We start from the raw sequence: 14713 nt of genomic DNA, 5'->3' as shown, positions 1-14713 counted from the left end.
TATTCCTCCTGTCTAAGAAGTGATGTTCTCTGTTAATGTAACTGCCGTCTGACCATACCAAAGTCATTCTATAAGTGACTACTACAGATAAGAATGGTGCTTAAGTAAAGCACTAAATAAGTGAAGTATTTAACACCCTGAAAAACCCAGAAAATAAAATTCAACCTATTTCTTTAAAGAAACAAATCCTCTAGGCACATGGTGACTTCATCCAGTAGTTCTTTACCTTCCTTAAATGTTAACTGCTACCAGCAACACAGGTCTTAAAGTGATTCTTTTAACTGTCCAGTTTATATAGACACATTCCCAGGGAGGCTCTGAAGTGAGGAACCTTGCAGACAATACTTCAGAGCAGTAAGCAGCAGGGCAAGGAAGCTTTTTTTGTTTGTGTTAAAGAGCAGATATTTCTATTGCAGCAGAGTGACAAATCCCTGTGAGAAGACTTGCCCTTCATTATTGCTTTGTTGTTACTTATGGTTTTTGCTGTGGGCACTGGGGGTGAAGAGGCAGCTTGATTATAACTGATGTAAAATAACCATTTTACAATCAGATTTTTAGTAAAAGTATTGACAGGACAAAAATGTGAATGAAAAAAAAAAGGTTCAAATACATCAAAAGAACAATATATTTATACCAGCAACAACTGCTGGCTCCAAGCTGCAAACTATCAGTCATGAAATTCAGTCTCCAACACAGAGGATGCATTAGAGAAAAGGTACAGTAACTTAAGTGAAATCATTTAATGGACTTCAAGTGCACACTGTCTCTTAATGCATGCTTCTCAGTATTATATATAAAGCTCAGAAAGAAGAAAGTCAGCTAGCAGTGGGCTAGGTTCATAGTTTAAAACCTTTACTCAACATGCTCACAGTTTGTTAGCACTAACAGAGATTATGCATGGAGAACACTGAAATTACTGAATGGTTTGAACAGGGAGGAATTATCATGCAAAACAATCAAAGCCAGAGAAGACTTAAAGTTCAGTGTGACACTCCAGCCACATTTCACATAATGGTTTGTATGTCAGAAATAACGTCAGCTCTTGTTTCTTAAGGGCCCAGACCTGCAAGTTGCTGAGGGCCTTCAGCTCCCATTACAATAAAGGGCTCTCAGAATTGGGGCCCAATATATTTAATGGCACTTTTTGTAAGAGTGGGGAGGTTACACCTGGGGCTCTGGCTGCATTTCATATCAAGTGATTACATTCTACCTACCCCCATTTCCCTGGATTTTCAGTTTTTCCATTTTACACTGCCTGTCCCAAACTTTGGTATAGTGTCTCTAGGCATTGTTAAACAGCCATGCACTTCACCCCAGAAATGGCTGCATTCCTCTGGGAAATGAAGGGATACTTGTATAGTCTGTATACCAGTTGGTTAGGCTCCATTGGATTGAAAGGTGCCAGTGAATGTCATGCAAGATGTAAGCTCAATTAACTTTAATTGCTAGGAGTTTGTGGTTGTCACAACCATTATTAGAATATTGAACAGTATTTTTGAGTCAGTTCTTTGGAAAAAAATGTTTGCACTATACTTTAGAAAATGTGCAATAGCTGAGTGCTGACTCAGGCTGCTGGGTGACAGTACAATCATCTGGCCTTTTCAATGCTGAATTTGCACTGTCAAAGAAATCTGACAAAATTTCTCCCAAAGAAAATTTGGCTATAAACCCCCCCTCCAAGTCTTCTGTTACACTCAACCTCAGGATTTATCCGTGCAATGGAGAAAGCCAAAGGCCAGAGTGAAAGGCTCCCCTTGAGCTTCAATGTTGTTTCAAGATATTGCAAATCTCACTTCACTTGTCATGTGATGTAAGATTTGTACTACACTATCTGCTGCTGCAGGTTCACGAGTTGGGATCAAAGAGAGAAACAGTGCTGAAGGCAAAACTAGGCCTTCATAGCCCAGTTTTCAGAGGTGCTTACCTCTAGCTTCCACTGATTTAAATGACACTTACAGGTACTCAGCACCTTTGAAACACAGGTGACTGGCACTCTGACTTAGTGAAAATGCTCTAAGCTGCCACCTGGGATGTGGGTTTTAATCCTTAGGCCTCGCCACTCCACTGGGCAGTGGTGGTGTATTATAAAATGAGTCTGTCAAGCTCTCCTCAACCAGAAATCTTATGTAAATGTTAACGATGAGCTGACCCCCCTCAACTTGGGCACATGCACAAATATAACTCCTGTCTGCCAGCCTCGGGGGTAAAAGCAAATAAGCCACTGGGATGGGGTTAAAGAGGAAAGGACACACATGACACAAAATTAGTCTTGAAGCAAGGAAAGAAGGTTATGCGAAGAGTCGGTGGCATGTTTGCAAGTGCCACTTGTTACCTTCTTGTCCTTGTGGTGTATTAGAGCGCCAAGCCTTGTGTCTTTAACATGTGTGTCATTTCTGGACTGTTCAGCATGACTGTTTGAATTTACATCCATAAAAGAGCACTTCTGAAAAGCCTAAGGAATTAAAATACTGCAAGTTAGCAGGACAGCCCGTCGGCTTTTGACAGACACCCCCAAAGGAGTTCTGCTTCAAAGAGGGTATTTGTTTGAACATTGAAAACTGGTACCTACTGTCACTAATTTTGTAAAACATGAGATTTAGATGATCAGCAAAACAAAAACCAAGGTTTAATTTATTCCCGCTACTGCCCTGAATGTCTGAGTGAAATGCTATTTTCAGATTAGGTACGCTGGCAAGCTCAAACTGCATTACAAATAATGAATTTGTTAGACAGTCTGCTGATTCCCATTTTACAGATGGGGACTCTGTGGCACACAGCGGTGAAAGGAGTTGCCCAAGGTTAAACGGGAAGACCCTGGTAGATCTGGGGACAAAAACCACAGCTCCCAAACCCATGTCATAACCACAAGACTGTCCTTAATGAAATGACTTCATTTCTCAGCATCCCTGTCTTTAACTTGTATGCTTAAGCCTAAACCTGCAGCATCTGACATAAAACTAAGTTTTCAACTAAAGAGGCCCAATGCAAGAGAAAGATCCTTAAGGACATGGCTGCACTGCATCAGGGAACAGACCTTCCGTCCTGGGTCCACAGACCCGTGCTCTCAGGGCTCATGCTAGCTCTGTTGATGTTGTGGCTCGGGCACTGAAGCCTGGAGGGGAGGGAAAGGGGAGTGACCTTGAGAGCCCAAGTTGCAGCCTGAGCCATGCTGTCTATACAGCTGTTTTTCTAGCACTAGGACAAGCCCTGCTAGCATAATAAGCACTATAGAGACACCCTAAACATCTGACTCCCCCTTACTGCCCAAAACACTTTTCATGTATGGGTAATGAGCTCCATTTCCAAGAGGTGAGTAATGCTGTTTTGTCAGCCCCTGGCCAGCCCGCAAATTCTACCCTCAGAAATGCATTTTATCAGCTAAGCTGCTGACAGTCTCAGTTGTAACATGTATAAGGAAATGGTGGCGTGTGGGTAGGGTTTGGGCATTCAACGAACTAGAACGGAAGTATAACATTCCACATACACACCCCAGAGTTCTCATTTTCCACTCATTCTGTCAGGACCCAATACAGGGCCGAACGAACGGCATTTCCACTGCCACAAAACTCTTAAACCTGCCCACATGTGTGTTCTATCAGCAAACACGGAACCTATGGGAACCTGCAGGTGATTTTAAGATAGGCAACAAAAAGCCTGATGAATTCACACAGCCACGTGAACCCACTGTGTGGGCTGAGGCACAGAAAAGCCTATGCTAATGAATAGTAAATACAGTGAAGTGCAACTGAACAGAAGTTCAAGTCAGGGGAAGGGCGTGGACATGCCAAGCAGGGCTGCATTGCACATGGTAACACAGGGGACAGCATCTCTGGCGTACATGTTTGGTATGTACATATGACAGTGATGTTGCCCTCATGCAGGTCTTGGCTTAAACGTCTTGTTGCTATTCTCTCTCTCCGTTACCTCAGATCCCCGGTTTCTTTCCCTCCTGAACTACCAACAGCTTTCTAGTCTGCTATGGTCCCCACCAATCATGTGCTTGCGCTCTCTGGATCCTGTCACTATTCTCAGTGCCCCAAAATGTGTTTCTCTCCCCTTCCCTGCCCCCAGCTCCTCTCCAGCACTCCAGGCCCTGGCCTACCCTAGGCTGTGGAAATTCCCAGCTACAGTACGGGAACAAATCTACATGGACACACCCCCAGAACCCCAACCAGGGGTATTCTATCTGCTACCCAAGATCCATAAACCCGGAAACCCTGGACGCCCCATCATCTCAGGCATTGGCACTCTTACAGCAGGATTATCTGGCTATTTGGACTTTCTCCTCAGACCCTACGCTACCAGCACGCCCAGCTATCTTCGAGACACCACCGACTTCCTGAGGAAACTACAATGCATTGGTGTTCTTCCTGAAAACACCATCCTGGCCACCATGGATGTAGAAGCACTTTACACCAATATTCCACATGAGGATGGACTACAAACTGTCAGGAACAGTATCCCTGATGAGGCCACAGCAAGCCTGGTGGCTGAGCTTTGTGACTTTGTCCTCACCCACAACCACTTCAGATTCGGGGACAACTTATACCTTCAAGTCAGTGGCACTGCTATGGGTACCCACATGGCCCCACAGTATGCCAACATTTTTATGGCTGACTTAGAACAACGCTTCCTCAGCTCTCGTCCCCTAGTGCCCCTCCTCTACTTGCGCTACATTGATGACATCTTCATCATATGGACCCACGGAAAGGAGGCCCTTGAAGAATTCCACCTGGACTTCAACAATTTCCACCCCACCATCAACCTCAGCCTGGACCAGTCCACACAAGAGATCCACTTCCTGGACACTACAGTGCAAATAAGTGATGGCCACATAAACACCACCCTATACCGGAAACCTACTGACCGCTATACGTACCTACATGCCTCCAGCTTCCATCCAAGACACATCACACGATCCATTGTCTACAGCCAAGCCCTAAGATACAACCGAATTTGCTCCAACCCCTCAGACAGAGACAAACACCTACAAGATCTTTATCAAGCATTCGTAAAACTACAATACCCACCTGGGGAAGTGAGGAAAGAGATTGATAGAGCAAGACGGGTACCCAGAAATCACCTACTACAGGACAGGCCCAACAAGGACAATAACAGAACACCACTGGCCATCACATACAGCCCCCAGCTAAAACCTCTCCAGCGCATTATCCACGATCTACAACCTATCCTGGAAAATGATCCCTCACTCTCTCACAGACCTTGGGAGGCAGGCCAGTCCTCGCTTACAGACAACCCCCCAACCTGAAGCAAATACTCACCAGCAACTACACACCACACCACAAACCAATCCCTGTAGCAAACCTCGTTGCCTACTCTGTCCCCATATCTACTCTGGCGACACCATCAGAGGACCCAACCACATCAGCCACACCATCAAGGGCTCATTTACCTGCACATCCACTAATGTTATATATGCCATCATGTGCCAGCAATGCCCCTCTGCCATGTACATTGGCCAAACCGGACAGTCCCTCCGCAAAAGAATAAATGGACACAAATCAGACATCAGGAATGGTAACATACATAAGCCAGTAAGTGAACACTTCAATCTCCCTGGTCATTCTATTACAGATTTAAAAGTCACTATCATTGAACAAAAAAACTTCAGAAACAGACTTCAAAGAGAAACAGCAGAACTAAAATTCATTTGCAAATTCAACACCATTAATTTGGGCTTGAATAGGGACTGGGAGTGGCTGGCTCATTACAGAAGCAGCTTTTCCTCTCCTGGAATTGACACCTCCTCATCTATTATTGGGAGTGGACTACATCCACCCTGATTGAATTGGCCCTGTCAACACTGGTTCTCCACTTGCGAAGTAACTCCCTGCTCTCCATGTGTCAGTATATAATGCCTGCATCTGTAACTTTCACTCTATGCATCCGAAGAAGTGAGGTTTTTACTCACGAAAGCTTATGCCCAAATAAATCTGTTAGTCTTTAAGGTGCCACCAGACTCCTTGTTGTTTTCCTAGGCTGTGGGTTCTTCAGGCTGGTATCAGCCACGCTATAGCAACCATACTCCAAGGTGGTGAGGTCTAAGGAGTTCAGGTTCTTCAGGGCCTATGGACCCTATATTTTCCTCCTGCAGCAATGCTCTGGTATAAGTCAAGTCCTAGGAGCATGGGTCTGCTACTAAGTCCTCCTCCTACTGCACCACAGAGTGTGGGCTCTCAAGACCTCTACCTTACTGAGCAGAGCTGGCTTCTCTCTAATTCCTTGTGGGGTCCAGCCCAGCTCTCCCACTAGCTCCTAGTTCAAGAGGAGGGGCTAAAGGCCATTATTGCCAGTAGATGTACAATGTACAGGTGCACAATGCCGACAGCAAGTCCTGGTGTAGCACATTGGGAGTTCTGCTGACAAGCACTTGCACGCTGCGTTATCAGTAAGGTAAATCAGCAGTGGTGTGGAGGAAAGGTGCATGCCAGGGAGGGAGTGGCAGTGAGAATTAATTTCACCATTGCAGGTAAGGAAGTGATATTGGTGTGGCAAGTATTGTGGTAACTATATAATTAATTTATCTCACTATCATGCAATTTATAGCACTAAATTACTGGATACAGTCAGGCACTTCCTCCAATATAACATCCTTCCCCTCTGTCTCTCTCTCTTGTTACTCCCTTTCCAAATTATAAATAAACACAGGAAACTCATAGTGGAGAACTATAGCAGACTCTCCCAGTATTCTTCTTTTTTAAACAAAGTTCTCTTTATAGATCCCTCTTTTTACTTAGATTCATAGAGTTTAAGGCCACAAGGGACCATTAGATGATCTACTCTGACCTGTATATCACAGGCCATTCAATGTCATCCAATTACCCCTGCATGCAGCCCAATAACATGTTTTGCTAAAGCAGATCTTCCAGAAAGACAGCAATAGAGGAAGAATCCACCACTTCCCCTGCGAGTTTGTTCCAACGGTTAATCACCCTCACTGCCCAAATTTGTACCTAATTTGCTTTGGTCTGGCTTCAGCTTCCAGTTATGCTTTTCTCTGCTAGATTAAAGAGCTCTTTAAGACTCAAAAACAACGAGGAGTCCGGTGGCACCTTAAAGACTAACAGATTTATTTGGGCATAAGCTTTCGTGAGTAAAAAACCCACTTCTTCAGATGCATGGATCTTTAGGACTCAGTATTTTTTCCCCATGCAGGTACTTATACACTGTAATCACATCACCTCTCAGTCGTCTCTCCGATAAACTAAACAGATTGAGCTCTTTTAAGTTTCTCACTAAGGCATTTACTCCAGCCCTTAAGTAATTTTTGGGGCTCTTTTCTGCACTCTCTCTCCAATTTTTCAACATTCTTTTATAAATATGAACACCAAAACTGACTGCATTATTCCAGTACTAGCCTCACCAATGCCTTTTACAGAGGTGGAACCACCTCCCTACTCCTATTCGGCACTCCCCTCTTTATACAATCAAGGCTTGCATTAGCCCTTTGTGCCAGAACATTGCACTGGGAGCTCATGTTCTGTTTGCTTATCCACTTGGACCCCCAAATCCTTTTTAGAGTCACTGCTATCCAAGATACAGCTGCCCATTCTGTAGGTATGGCCTTCATGCCTTGTTCCTAGATGTAAAACATTGCATTTATCTCTGTTAAAACACATTTTGTTTGAACAGACACCCTTTATCAAGTATCCAGAACACACTGCATGATTGCCATGGCCTCATCGTTATTTGCCACTCAACCTTTATGTCATCCACAAATTTTATCAGCCTGATTTGATATTTACTTCCAGATCATTAATGAAAATGTACGAATCCCTAAAGAACCCAAGTAAAAATACCCCCGACTTGATGATGATACCCCATTGACAACTATTTTTTGAGATCTGTCAGCTAGTTCTTAAGACAGCTGTGTAGAGGACCACAATTCTGTTTCACAGCAACTTTCGAGTTCAAACTTTGTTTTCATTTTGTATTTATTAATCCATTTAACGTGTCCTCTCTTGATACCGTATAGTGCCAGTTTCTTAAATCCAAATGTTGTGCAGTAATGAACCAAATGCCTTTAAAAAAGTCTAACTTGATACAGTTTTATCAATCTAACATGTAATCTCTTCAAAGAATGAAATCAGGTTTGACTAGACCTATTGTCCATAAAATCACATTGATTGTCATAAATTGTATTCCTATCTTTTAATTCTTTTAATTGAATCCCATATCAGCTTTTCCATTATTTTGCCCAGGATTGGTATCATGCTAACTGACTGGGTCATCCCATTTGCCCTTTCTGAGCATTGGCGCAACATTAGCATTTTTCCAGGCCTCTGGAATTTCCCCGGGACTCCAAGATTTATTACAAATTAACGTCAGTGGGCTAGAGATCACCTCAGCCAACTCTCAGGACTCTTGGGTGCAAGTTATCTGGACCCGATTTAAAAATGTTTACCCCTAGCAGATATTGTCTGACATCCTCCTCTTCAGTACCCTTACTCTGACTTTCCTTCACACCCTCCTTCCAAACCCCATATTATCCTTGTCCCCATTAACCCTCCCATTCACAGCCTATCAGAGGAAGAGCAATTGGGCAGCTGGGCTGCCTAAAGAGAGACAGGAAGAGGAGGAGAGGCAACCTAACTGCCTGTAGACCCAGTGCCACAGCAGCCCCTGGCAGCCAGAAGGACACACTGCAGGGAAAAAACTGCTCTGCCTGCAGCGTAGCTATCTAAGATGCCAGTGGCTGATGCCTGAGCGGTGTGGAGAGGCAGGATGTGTGAGGGTCACCCAAGATGCCTATCAATTGGCAGGCCTGTCTCGTGTATTTGAAGCATTTTAAGGACATACTATACCCACTGCTGAGTGGATTGATTAGATAATTCTGTATAGTGCTTTTGAATACCTGAAGTGCTCCATAGAGCCTATGTATTGTTACATAACCCCAATCTGTCCTAACCCTAATCCAAACCCCCATTTGCTCAACCTGTTTCTCTTACCATAGTATGGAGACAGTACCATATAGAGCAGTGGTCTCCAACCTTTTTACGCACAAGATCACTTTTTGAATTTAAAATCAATCCAGGAACTCCCTTGCCCCTTCCCCGAGGCCACGCCCCGCTCTCTCCATTCCCCCCCTCCCTCTGTCACTCACTCTCCCCCACTCTCCCCAGGCTGGGGCAGAGGGTTGGGGTGTGGGAGGGGGCTCCGGGCTGAGCCAGGTGCAGATGGTTGGGGTGCATGAGTGAGGGGTGCAAGCTCTGGGAGGGAGTTTGGGTGCAGGCATCATATGGTCACACTGCACCTAGAATCTCATAGAATCCACTGGACATTTCATGAGTTTTACTTTTTATTAGTGTCAGTTGTGGTTTATAGATCCAAAATTCTTCAGGGATTGTCAAAAATCAGTGTAACATTCTCAACTGTTGGGTTGAGCATTGGCTGAGCCTGGGACAGGGGGTTGCGGTGCAGGAGTGAGGGGTGCAAGCTCTGTGAGGGAGTTTGGGTGCAGGAGGGGGCTCCAAGCTGGTGCAGAGTGTTGGGGTGCAGGAGAGGGTGAGAGGTGCGGGCTCTGGGAGGGAGTTTGGTGCAAGGGATTGGTGTGTGGGAGAGGGTTCGGGGTCTGGGAGGGAGCTCTGGGCTGGGGTGCAGGAGGGGGTGCAAGGTGCAGACTCTGTCTGGGAGGCGCTTACCACAGGCGGCTCCCAGAAGTGGCTGGCTGCTGGGACGTCTCTGCGCACGGCTCCTCCTGGGGAAAAGGGGGGGGGGTGAGGCAGCTCCGTGCGCTGCCCACGCCTGCAAGCACCACCCCCGCAGTTCTGGACAATGCTGGAGGCGGGGGCATCATTTGGAGCTGCCTCACCCTTCCCCTTCCCCCAGGGGCCGCAGAGACGTGCCAGCAGCCAGCCGCTTCCGGGAGTGGCATGGGGCTATGGCAGGCACATAACTTTTGAGCCCCGCCGGACTTTTAGCAGCCCAGAGAGCGCGATCGATTGGCCAAGGCTCCAGGATCAACCAGTCGATCGTGATTGACAGGTTAGTGACCACGGATATAGAGTATGCAGCTCGGAAACACTGGAAACTCACTGACTGCAGTTTTAATGTTTGTTTTTTTACTACATTGTCATTGTCAGTGATCTAAAACAGTTCCACCTGTTGCAAAACGAAAGACCATGGAGTGAGCGTCTCTTCTCAGAAGCTGCTGCCAGAATGATGCATCCCATTATGGAAAGCTAAATTCTGTGATGTATCAAGAACGTAGACATATATACATAGAAAGGGGACCAAGGTTTAATGTGATGAGCCCAATCAACCCTGTAAGCCTAGTATCCTCTGCTCCCACCAACTTCCACAAGAGCAGAGGGCCCCAGGCACCATGCAGGCCTTGGCCCTACATGACAAACTCAGGTCAATGCTGAACACATTGAATATGTACAGCACAGCAAACCTATTTGTGTATCTGTCAAGGAGGATTTGTCCAACAGCAGTGCCAATACCCCTGAATAATGAGCCATAAAAAACCTGCTTTTCCAGGCCAGAACAGTGTGGTGGTTGTGTTATATGGATATTTATTCACAAAGGGTATTTGGGTGAGACCACCACGCTCATTTTCCTTTGTGATCCCAGCTAAGAACAGAAGCAAGGTCTGTAGAAGAGAGTGAGACTGTATACGGATATCCATGTGCAACTCAATGTGCATACCTGCAATTCTGCCATTATTCTGTCTCCTTCCTCTTCCTCCTCATCCTTTGTGGCAGATGCTGTGACAGGCAGTGGTGCCCGGGATGAGGCTGGATCTTCTTTAGGTACTTTGGACTGTGCTGTTTGCCCAGCATCTTCGCTGCCTTCCTGAAAGGGTGAAGAACCACAGAGAGCCAATATATATACACCATGCTAGTGCAAAGCAAATACAGTAAAATCAATAATAATGCAACTCCCCTTATTGCAGGATTTCGGGAGGGGCTGAGCTGTTTGTTTGTTTGCTTGTTTAATGTCATGTCTTAGGAGCTCACTTTTTTAATCAATTTAAAACCAAAAAATATGGTGCTAGATCAATATAATCCTGATGCTATTGATATAATGTGTATGAGATGGAGAGGCATCCCCATACTGCCTCCCTCCTTTTTTATTTCACTTCAAATGTCACCGGTGAGTAAAGTAAGCAACAAGAAACTCTTAAAATGTTTCTGTGGAAACTCTTGACTCTCTGAGCTGATCTTCCCCATCTGCATAAGATGGGCTTTTTATTTTTAATCTTCTTCTGACACACTGGATGAAAGCCGCTTGTGATTTGCATTTTACATTGTTACAGAGATAAGTGGAAGGATAAGAATTATGAGAACAGGACTGGACAAATCCTATTGGTTGCTTTTTCTGATCAGTAGAATTTCCTGGTGACCTATTAGTCACCTCTCTGGGCCATGGCACTGTCTCAACTTTTTCTATGGTTTAGACAAACAGATGAAGCCTTGGAATGTTTCATGTTCCAGCAATTAGTCACTAAGTCAATTAGCTACTGCCTGAATCATCAAACCTTGACAATGGTGGTCTCTTTTTTGACTGCATAGATGACATCTCCTGATCTCGTTGTGGTGAGGCCAGATCCCGGTAGGTAGCTGCGACGTGGAGGTGGAGGAGGTGGTGACTTCACCAGCTTGTCAGCTTCCTGTTCCGCACCGGGAACATCTTCTGCAAAGTAACATGGCATCACAGAATGATCATTGCTGACGGGGAATGGCTCTGTTTTTTGTACCCTCTACTCCACATTAGAGAAAAGGTCCTGCTGCTAAGAACTGTGTGACCATTAGCACATTCAGGATTCTAGCTTTAAAATGTGCTCCACCACAACGCTGAAAACACCTGCATTTACACAGAGAAATCAGGTCACTCCACATGGAAACTTGCAGTGATACCCTGCTTCCATTAAAGTCAACAGGGCCAGGATTTCACCGGAGGTGCACAGGTTCGGCTGCCCAACGTACCTAGGTGCACTTCTAGCTGGCACATTTTGTAAGTGCATGTCTGCTTACACAGGCACAAGCTGTGTGTTATGGGGGGGTATTTTTGCCATTACCCTGCCCCCTCTTGTGCCCGCCTCTGAAAACCAATGAGCCTCCTCCTATTCTTCCAGCACACGGCAAGTTAAAAATCAGCACATAATTCTGCTCTATCAGAGGGGTGCTTTCTGCACTGTGCTAGAAATGGATTTGAATGCCACTGTTACAACTCAGGAAACACTGGGTTATGCTTGGATAGCAAAGGCACCCAGGAAAATAAAAAGAGTCCTCTGCTCCAGGAGCAAGTAGGCACCCCCTCTCCAATTCACTTAGTGCACTAAGCCCTATTAGCATGGGGAGGGCCGGGGAAGTCCAGCTCACCAACTAGACCCTCTCCCCAGCAATGCAAGCTTTCATTTTTAATTTTAATTACAATTAAAAGTTTCAGTAATACACAGATTTGCCCCGAAATTACAACGTACTGGCTCTAATGCGAATGCTATGCCACCAAGAGAGTTTCTAACTCATGACAGATTAAAGCATAATCCAATAGCTCAGATATGCAACCCCTGCATTTTGACTGGGGCTCCTGAGTGTTCTGAAGAGGACACCAGTTTCCCCAACCAGGTCAAACCACCACACCTTACAAACTGCTACCCCATAATTCATTCCTATTTGAAGGTGTATGTTTGCACGCAAGCCAAGCAGGACACACTGCAGCAAGAAACACGCACTCAGGGTTTTTTTCTTCTTTTTATTTACAAGCTTCATTTTAAAAAAATAGATGTCTGTTACACAAATAGATCAGATAGACATGTACAAGGGAGTTAAAATCTTGTGTTCAGGACTACTAGCTGCTTGGGGGTCAAGAAGCAACTTTCTCCATGGAGAGGATATTGCATAACTGTCAATTATGGAGATTCAGTGCCTCCTTCTGAGGCATCTGATACTGACCACTGTCAGGGACAGGATACGGGACTAGACAGAGGTTGGTCTAATCCACAATGGCAGTTCATATTTTTCTAATAGGAATAGCCTTGTCTTTGTTCTCTTGTTAGCTCAAATGTTCTTCAGAAAAGGTTAAACTTAAAGAAATGTTCTATTGTATTATATGTCACCCTGTCCCTCCCTAGTTATCTGGAACTGACTCACAAGGTTAAAACAAAAGTGAACTTCCAGATATGTTTTACATTAGAGCTTTTCTCTTATCAGCACATACCATTAAGAAGTATGCTTGTAATGAATTCTGTGTATACTTCTTCCAGGACAACTAAGTAATTTTCTTGAATTCCAGGCTAAAGGAATTAGAGTCTCTCTCTTATCCCTTACACATGACACACAGCAATTTGGCTTCACAGATGCTTGCAACTAATGGGTGGTAGCTCCTGTGGAGGTCACAGCTCCTTCACAGGCTTGTCCAATCTGCCAGCCTTACAAATGCAGCAATCCTAAGCGCTAGAGCATCCACAGTTTTCCCTGCAGTTACTGAAAATAAGAATGATGAAAGAACAGGAGGCATTGAGGGAACGGAGGCAGATTGATTTCTACTGTGTAACCCACACCAGTGCCTTCCCCATCTTTAAAACTGGAAAATAAAAAGGAAAGAGACAGGGAACCAGGAGGAGGAAAAATTGAAGTGGTAAGTGTGACAGGATGCAGGTGCACTACCTGGCCTCTGGTGAACAAGGGGTTAATGTCAGATCAGCTTCCACACCTCTCTTTGCATGGGAGAGGCTGTAATAGAGCATAAGACTAGGTAGAACCCAATGCTGGGTGTTCTTCTGTTTTCTCTGTTAAAGTTATTTTATTTTTATGTTATAAACCTTTGAGGAAACAGCAAGCATTTTCCCCCCTGCTGAGTCATGCTGCTAGAGTGCAGAGGAGAATAAGGGCAAACAAGTATAATTCAATTTGGCTAAGGTTATTAAGAGTGACTAGTGATTTTGGGTGCTTAATTTGAGACACTTTAACAGTTCATGATTTTCAGAAGTCAGAGGCTCAGCACTTTGTGAAAAATCAGGCACCTCAAGGGCATCCCATGTTGGGCACCCAAAACTACGAGTCATTTTAATAATCTTGGCACCTTTTGTGTTAATTCTTTCCCATCAGGTATAGCAACAGATGAAAGATTGGAACTGACTGATGATTTAGCTTTATACCTCCACTGGAAAAATTAGAGACAATGGTTTCAAAGAAATACTGAATAAGAATCTCAAAAATACATAGAGCCAAGATTTCAAAAACAGATGCCTAAAATCAAGCCTGTGTCCAAATTTAGACACCCATGTTTGCTCAGCACTTTTGAAAATTAGACCACTTATTCAGGTGCATTAATTGGACATAAGAGCCTGACTTCAAGCACTCGTTTTTTTAAATGTTAGCCTTAATTTTCCAGGATAAATATTTCAATTTCTTAATCTGAATGGAGAGCAATTGAGCCCATGTTTTCTAGCAACATGATCCATCTGTGCTCTGTGTAAGAGCATACAAAGCACTCTGTTAATTGGTTGCTAACATACTCTGTGTAGTGTATTAGTAAAGTAGGTGGTCTGTCTTCCCATATGTCACTCATTTTTCTAGCCTAGAGTAGGCAGTAGCATGTTGAAACTTTCTTTCTGAACTGTAGAAGATTTGGGTGGTATGTGAAATGTTTAATCAGGGAATTAAGTCAGGAAAAGCTTTGTTATTCCTTTAAGTTATGTGACTATTATAGGATTCATTATGCAAAACAGAAGGCAGATGTCTCA

At 44.5% G+C, this 14713-nt stretch overlaps 1 protein-coding gene across 5 annotated transcripts in view; it reads right to left on the bottom strand.

Moving 5' to 3' along the window:
* The window catches only part of KIAA1217 (KIAA1217 ortholog), a 237708-nt gene that overhangs the window by 4547 nt on the left and 218448 nt on the right, over positions 1–14713 (bottom strand). For 2 of the 5 annotated variants that reach the window (XM_065398557.1, XM_065398559.1), the window contains 3 exons: positions 11504–11658; positions 10672–10818; positions 2333–2452 (listed from right to left, as the gene is read on the bottom strand). In XM_065398557.1, the coding sequence (XP_065254629.1) occupies positions 2333–2452; positions 10672–10818; positions 11504–11658 (422 nt within the window). The remainder of the gene's footprint in view (positions 1–2332; positions 2453–10671; positions 10819–11503; positions 11659–14713) is intronic. The other 3 variants (XM_065398558.1, XM_065398560.1, XM_065398562.1) reach the window with 3 other exon arrangements.

Source organism: Emys orbicularis, chromosome 2, assembly GCF_028017835.1.
Source record: "Emys orbicularis isolate rEmyOrb1 chromosome 2, rEmyOrb1.hap1, whole genome shotgun sequence".
NCBI lineage: Eukaryota > Metazoa > Chordata > Testudines > Emydidae > Emys > Emys orbicularis.
The sequence above is the reverse complement of the archived record's forward strand: the minus strand, read 5'-3'. Positions and strand labels throughout refer to the sequence as shown.